The 7713-nt window shown below is 39.2% G+C and overlaps 1 protein-coding gene across 1 annotated transcript in view; it reads right to left on the bottom strand.

Annotated features, from left to right (window-relative positions):
- Window positions 1-5294: 5294 nt before the first annotated feature.
- KCNU1 (potassium calcium-activated channel subfamily U member 1) overlaps window positions 5295-7713 on the bottom strand; it is a 113387-nt gene continuing 110968 nt past the window's right edge. The window contains exon 30 of the mRNA XM_036249773.1: window positions 5295-5700. Within this exon, the coding sequence (XP_036105666.1) occupies window positions 5295-5700 (406 nt within the window). The remainder of the gene's footprint in view (window positions 5701-7713) is intronic.

Genomic DNA, 7713 nt, shown 5'->3' with positions numbered 1-7713 from the left:
TGCTTTTTTTTTTTTTTTTTCTATATGCAATTCTCTTAATTTTCTTTTCTAAAAAAAGAAAATGCTGGCTTTTCATAAATTAACATTTTTTAATTTCATTTTTTGTCCCTTTACTACTTAGTCTTTCACCTGATTTAAAAGTCATGTATTCTTCCTTTTATCTTTAGACTTTATTCTTCAAAATTTTTTACATGCTACAGTTACTATCTCTGCTTTCTTCCTGAAGAAAGCTATGATCTTATAATAATTTTACTTACACCTCTCTCACTATATTTTCTACTGGTTAGTTCCAACTTGTTCTTAACCCTTCTAAAATTATTACTATAACTATTGCTATTGCAAGTGATATCTATAGTTACTTCAATAATTACCAATTATGTTTTTATTATTTAAGTATTTCTCTATCTTTTGGGATTCATGCTCTTCTCATTGAAGTATACCTTTTTAATTCTTTCAGTACAGGTCTCTAAGTGTTCTTAGTTAAAACTGTTTTGAATGGTAATTTACATAGTATATTATTCTATTCATATTTTTATGTCTTTTATTATTTTTGCCTCACCATTTTCATGCTATTGGTCATATATATATATATTTTAATATATATATATATATATATATATATATATATATATATATTTTTTTTTTTTTTCTTTCAGTTTCTCAATGGTGATCCCTTTGTAGGAAACCTGCTTTTCTAAGTATGAATTTGTCTGCATGTAGATTTATTTTAATTTTCCTGCTCACAACTCACTCGACTTCTTGTATCTCAGGATTCTTGTATTTCATCAATTCTTAAAATTTTAAGACTAATTTTGTGGGACATCTTCTCCATTATCTCCCCATATGAAAATTGAGTTACTTATATTTTGGACTTTTTCTTTTTTTCTTCCATGTCTCTTACCATCTTTTTCATATTTTCCATGTGTTTATCTCTCCATTTTACATTTTAAGCCAGTTCTTCAGATTCATCAGTATCTAATTTGTGGCTCAACTTCTACATTAAAATTTTAATTTGTTGCTCAACTTCATTAAAATTTCTTAGAAGTTTTGATACTTTTTCAACTCTGCCTGCTCATTTTCACAGTATCCTTTTCTTTTATTATGACTTCTAATCATATTTTTAAAACTTTTTCATTCTTAAAAAATATTTTTAAATGTATAAATTTTATGGTCTTTTCCAGATTGTTCTACTATCCAAAATCTGGGGTCATGCTGACCCCCTTGTTTGATTTGTCTACTGACTCTCACTTTTGAAGATACTTTTCTCATTTCATTTCTAAGCTTTAATGGGCTTATTATTAGTTTTTAAAATGTATTAAGTTCAATGCCCCTCACCCCACCCCATGGAGATCTGTTTGCCCTGAGTGTAGAACTCTTTCCTGCCGAGCATTATTAATTTCTTTCTACCAATTACTTCAAGGGGATTATTGGTCTGGAACCAGCTTTTTTTTTTTTTTCCCATTACTTACTCAGTTTTTAATTCCTGCCATGCAGGATATAAATTGGGATACTACACCTGAACATTATACTAGCTTGGAGCTTCAGTTTCTCATGATAGGGGTGTGTGTGTGTGTGTGTGTGTGTGTGTGTGTGTGTGTGTGGTTGTTGTTGTTGTTTTGTTTTACACCTACCTCCCTAAGCAAAGATAAATGTTCTTGTTATTTTCTTGGACCAATGGGAAGAGTCTGTTTATTGCCTCTTACACAGACCAGCAGATCCTTCCCAGGTGATGGTTAAATTGGGACTTAGTTCTAATCTACATCTCCTGGCTCCACATGGCATTATAATCTCAGCCAAGGACTGAACAGTTCTCTATATGAATCCTGTATCTCTCACAAACACCCTTTTTGAATATGACCTCCCTCTTGTTTCTGGCTGAAAGTTTCCATTTCAAATCCATTTGAATTCACTTAGTCATCCTACTGAAACTGTAAGAGCCAGAGTGATCTTTACAAATATTAATGACAACACATCATTCTTTTATTTAAAATTGTTAAAGAGTTTCTCATTGCACTTAGAATATAATTTAATCTGTTTTGCTTTGTCTATAGAATCTTTCTTAACCAGGTCATGTTTCCAATATCATCTTATGGAATCCTTCCTCTGGCTTAGTCACTATGTTCTAACCACATTGGCTTTCTTTCTTTTCTTGAATACTTCAAGTTCCTTTTTCTACAAACAGTTTTCCACAGGATCCCATCTTTCAGTGGTCTCTGACCACCACATTTTCTATCATATCAACATGTTTATTCCCTTCACAGTATTTGACACAATCTGTTATTATCTTGTTCATTTACATATTCATTTATTTTATGCCTCCTCCATAGAGTGTATGCTCCATGAGGAAAGCAACTTCATCTTGGTAATCACTCGATCCTCAGCATCTAACACAGTGCCTGATACACAGTACACAGTGAATAAATATATGTTCAATAAATGAAGATGGAAGTGATGTTAAAATTCTCCTAGTTCAACTTCCTGCTTTTACAAAATGTACAATATGCTGGTAAAGTAGCTGAGAGAAGTTTAAGAACTTGCCTAAGATCACAAATGTTGAACGAGATACCTAAAACAAAGACTCAGGTCTCCTGACTCTCCTGACTTCTATTCTTTCTGGTGACCCTTCCACTGGTTATAGAAGACCTATGTTAGAAGTTTGGGAAGATTACGGATAGACTATAGGATGATCCATCACCTCCCTCACACTTAAATGATTAATTTTGTGGAATGTGTACATATATTAATTTTTCTGGGGAAGAAGGCTCTAGTTTTTATCCAATTTTCAAAAGGGTTAAATGATTTAAAAAAGTCTAAAAACGAATGTCTCACATGTTATTTACCAACTGCAAGTTGCTTGCATGTTTTCTCGTTTTCATATCAGTTCTATTAATAAGAATTAAACAATCATTATGACTTCAGTGTCTACTATATCACTAAAGGATCTAGTGTTGACTTGCAACCCTATTTGTGACATAGTTTTTTTCCTTTGTAAAATAGAGTAATAATACCAAATCAGCATCTATAGGTAAAGGGTTTGGTTCTGAAGTTATAGAATCACCTGGCATATAAGTCTTGGGGTGTTCTGCCAATTTTATTTCTTCATCCTGGCAGTATGAGAGCTCACACATTGGCTATAGCTGCATATATCTCAATATTTCTTTAGCCATATTTCTGGTACCCATTCCAATAAAATACTCTGCTGTGTTGGAAATGAGATAATTTGTGGGAGAAGGTTTTATTCTGGAGAACAGAGGTTGAGATGCTGAACAGATTGGTCCATATGTATTCAGAAGTAGATTATTGGATTTTGAATAGACATAGGGCTTCTTCATACTTTCTCAGAAATATTTTGTTTCTGCTAAACCTGCTGTGTGTGTAAAACATCCCAGGGAATGGGGAGAAAGAAGACTGTCTTTGCAGTAGATGTGGGTAGCAGGAACCTCTCCCTTCCTTCGCTGAGGATGAGTCCTCCATTCAGAGGCACCCAGCTCCTGAGACACTGATATTGGGATAGAGTGGCCAAAGCTGTGCCTCTTTTAGGAAGTGGGATTTGAGATTCAGAGACAGGCCAATTAAATCTCTCATGCACCCATAACTCTACCTGTAAATTTGGAATTACAGAAAAATATTTTACCATTTATATGTATAAAGAGAAAGATGAAGAGGATAGGTAAGCTTAAAAAAGAAAAAAAAATATTTCCTTGATCTCTGACAACTTTTCTTACAATTATCTTTTTTTCCATAGATTAAGCTGATTTCATTATAACCTAAGCTTAACTAATGCAAAGTTTTATTCCCTGTGAATGAATTTTTTTTGTTTTGTTTTATTTCTTTAATTTGTGTGCTTGGAGGCATAATGTGTATAAGTACAGGAGTCAAATAAACCAGGTTTACATGTTCATTTGATCACTTACTAGTTAAGTGCAATAATTTAGACATACTTATACTAAAAATTTGTTGTTTATCTGAAATTCAAATTTAACTGGGTATACTTTCTCTGGCGACCCTATTTGTGACATAGTTTCTTCCTCTGTAAAACAGAGGTAATAATACCAAATCAGCAAAGATGTTATTAAAAATGTCAGGGATATAATAAACAATTTGAGAAGTAGGGTCTATTTTTTCTTTTCTCTTCTACCTATGTGATATGTACAACACAAAAAGACACTGCTTACTAAGCCCATGATCACAAGATCACCAGTTGGGAGTGAATACTTTCTGGATGTGCTGAACATTTGTTCCCTATGTTTTTTGTTTTTTGTTTTTTGTTTTATCCTCATCCGAGGATATTTTTCCATTTTTTGTACAGATAGAGTGGGAGGGATACAGAGAGAGAAACATCGACGTGAAGGGACACATCGAGTGGCTGCCACCCGCACGACCACCCAGGGCCGGGGACAAACTGCAACCAAGGTACGTGCCCTTAGCGGGAACCGAACCCGGGTCTCTCCGGACCGCAGGCCGACGCTCTAACCGCTGAGCCAAATTGGCCAGGGCCATTTGTTCCCTATGTTAAATACCTAGATGAAATGCCTTCAGTAGATACGTGGGTTATAGGGCAGTGGATTGGTTTCTTTTTGAATATGGAGAACGTTTCATACCTGTTATGCTATATGTCTTCATTCTGGAATTAGAAAATTTGGATGGTTCTATCTTTCAATCTACTTGACCTCACCCAGGCACTCCATCGCAAGATATTTTAATATTCATTCTTTTGCGAGGCATATACTTAGGTCTTAGTTTTACACAAATTGGTTTCTAGTTCAAACCAGCATCTCCTGATCTGGTCTTTCTCTCCTCCTATGAAGAGAGATGAAGGAAGAAAAAGCATGAAAAAAAAAAAAAAGAGGAGAGAGAAATAAATAATATACTAGTTTACTATCTCCCTGTTTGAGGAGAAAGAATGTAAGAGTCTTGATTTGGGGGCTCTTTACTTCCTGTCTCCTGTGTCTGAGTCCTTCTTATGTTTACTTTGATTACTTATATTCTCTGACTGGAAGACCCCAGAGGTTCTGGAGAACTTCTTTAACACTGCCAGGACTACCTTGTTTTCTTCTCAAGGGGCAGAGCAATGAATGTTCCTTCCAGAGGCATGTTAAAAAGAATATATTTCTTTATTTATCACACCAGACCTAGAGAGACTGGACCAGCCTTTTGCTTCTTCCCCGGTAGTGCAGACTTGCTGATCAACCACTTAGCAGTGGGCATGGACGTGGCTTCCGTTTCCAGTTTCCTTGTTCCGAGTCGCCATCTCTGCAGACGCCGCGCTGGGCGGGCTGGGAGCTTCGGCAGGTCTAGACTGAATGTGTCCTGGTAGGCCCCTCACTGGGCTCCTTCAGGTCTATCCTTCCTGGATGTGTCTGCAGTGACAGTTTACCACCCCGAGTCAAAATGGCTGACTTCGAACTCACAGGGATAGATTTTTGCTCCCGAAACAGGGCTGATGTGGTCAATGACTGTGTTGACGTCTGGCCAGCTGAGTCAGTTGCGGGAGGTGAATTTGTGTCTTCAGACACCCCTGGTATCCCTGGCTCTATATTTATAGTTTCGTAAGAACTTAGATAGGTAGAATTGTCCTTTTCATAACAAGAAACGTTGAAAGGAATGGCACAAAACAGAAGATCCGAGGGCAGCAGCTTAAACCTATTGGCTGGCCGGGTAATCACAAACCTGTAAGAAAAGGCAAAGATGAGTCTGAGCCTCTGCAGCTGGGACCAGGTGGCCACAGGCAATGGCCGAAGTAAGGTAGTCATTTTGCTGGGCCAGAAGAGGAAATGCCTTTGTTTTGCTTTGCCTCACTGGTGCTTTGTGACTAGTAAATGTGTCTGGCACAGTGCAGTAGGAGAGGTCCCAGACTAGAAACTGAGAGGCTAGTTTTCATCCCTGCCTCTGACAGTAACCATACTTATACATGGCACCCCCCTTCTCCGGGCCTTGCTTTTCTCATTGTTTGAAAGGGAGAGGGTCAGGCTGTGGTTTCGACTGAGAGATGTCTGAAGACCTTTCTGACCCCAGGCTTCGCTGCTTTTAACCTCTACTGCGCTAATGAATTCCGTTGGCACAGCCCTGGACGTTCAGCCAAGCTTTATCAAAAGGGGAAGATTACAGGCATCCCAGATATTTCCATCCTGGCTGAGGTCAGCCCTAATGCTGGTGCCACCAATGTTCACATAGAATGTAGTTCATCAAGAAGGGAAAGAAACAGAAATCAATCTGATGCTGTTTTGAACCTTGACCGGTAAATACACAGGGAGTGTTGAGGAGTCTTCAAGAACACCCACAGCCTGGACCTGCGTGGGAAGAACACAGGGAGGCAGGATGCCGTACACAGTGTCAGGCACATAGCAAATCCTCATAAATGTGAGTGACATGAATTAACGCACCAGTGTGCACATCAGAACGCTGAGATAGGACAGCCTTTCATGACTTTCCTCCTGCATTTCTTCACTGCTGCCCAATGATCACCTCTCCTTTCCTAAACGCCACTCCCAATTCAACAGTGACTTTCTTTTACTGAATAATCTTCCCACTGTTATCTTTCCAACTGAGTCCCCTGTAATCTCTATAATATCCTAAACAAGGTCTATTATAATCATATACTTTCTTTAAAACAGAAATCTCATTTCCTTCACTGAGGTCTTCTCAAGTATGGGCTGCACATTCTCCCAGTCACCATGTTTCCCAGATTGGCCGAGAGGGAGAGGGGGAGGGGGAGGGGAAGAAGAAGAAAAGGGAGAAAGGGAAAGGGAGAGGGGGAGGGATAGGGAGAGAAGGAGGGAGGGAGAGAAAGAGAGAGAGAGAGAGGAAGAAAGGGAAAGAGGGAGGGAGAGAGGGAGAGAGGGAGAGAGGGAGAGAGGGACAGTTCAGCATGGCTCCTTCTCCCAGGGCTGCCTGCAGAAAGTCACCCCTCCCCACCACCTTTATGGTGGTGCTCTCCAGCCCTATCACCCTTCCTCCTGACTGGTCAGTGTCATCAATAACTTTCCATGGCTAGTTAGACCTTTGACACTTGGGACACTTTTTCTTTCAAACTCTCGTGCCCCTATCATCTTAGGTAGCTGCAGCATCTATGTGGTTTAAAAATCCACATCCAGACACATTTCTTTAATTTCCACTCTCCCGTGAACTTTATCTCCAAAACACACTTTCTTGGCCACATACTGGATATTAGAATTTCCTGACAGGTCTCACCTCTAAAGTCTTATGCTTTAACATAGCACTGTCCATAACAGCTTCCTGTCGGTCTTTCTCTTTCATTCCCATACTCTGAGTGCACCTGCTCTTTACCTTCAGCAGGACTTCCAACCCTGTGTCCTTTCAGTCTGGAACTGCTGCTAAAACCCACAGTCACGCTCTCCTCCCTCTCCTCAGCGCTTGGTCTAACCTCGTACCTCTTTCTCAACTCCTGTAGCACGTCCTCCTCCATCTTCTCTCCCAGCGATGGCCACCGCTGTACTTCACTGAGAAACCCCAGTGTTACAAAGAAATTCCCTTAAGCACACCCTTCATCTACAGCTATATTTGCTTGGCCGCCATCCTTTTCCTTCTCTTCTCATGTGAACAGAGAGATTGTTTTTCTTCCTATTCAAGACAACTCCATTCCCAGTCTTTGGCTTCTTCCCCCTTCTTCCTGGACCAGGTTCTATCCATCTATTTCCACTCTGTTATTTTCAGTTTCTCCTCCTCTCCCGACGCTGTGCACCCCCCGTGCCA

The sequence above is a fragment of the Molossus molossus genome, unplaced genomic scaffold, assembly GCF_014108415.1.
Source record: "Molossus molossus isolate mMolMol1 unplaced genomic scaffold, mMolMol1.p scaffold_m16_p_9, whole genome shotgun sequence".
Classification (NCBI taxonomy): Eukaryota; Metazoa; Chordata; class Mammalia; order Chiroptera; family Molossidae; genus Molossus; species Molossus molossus.
Note: the sequence above shows the minus strand (reverse complement) of the source record. Positions and strands in the feature narration are given on the sequence as shown.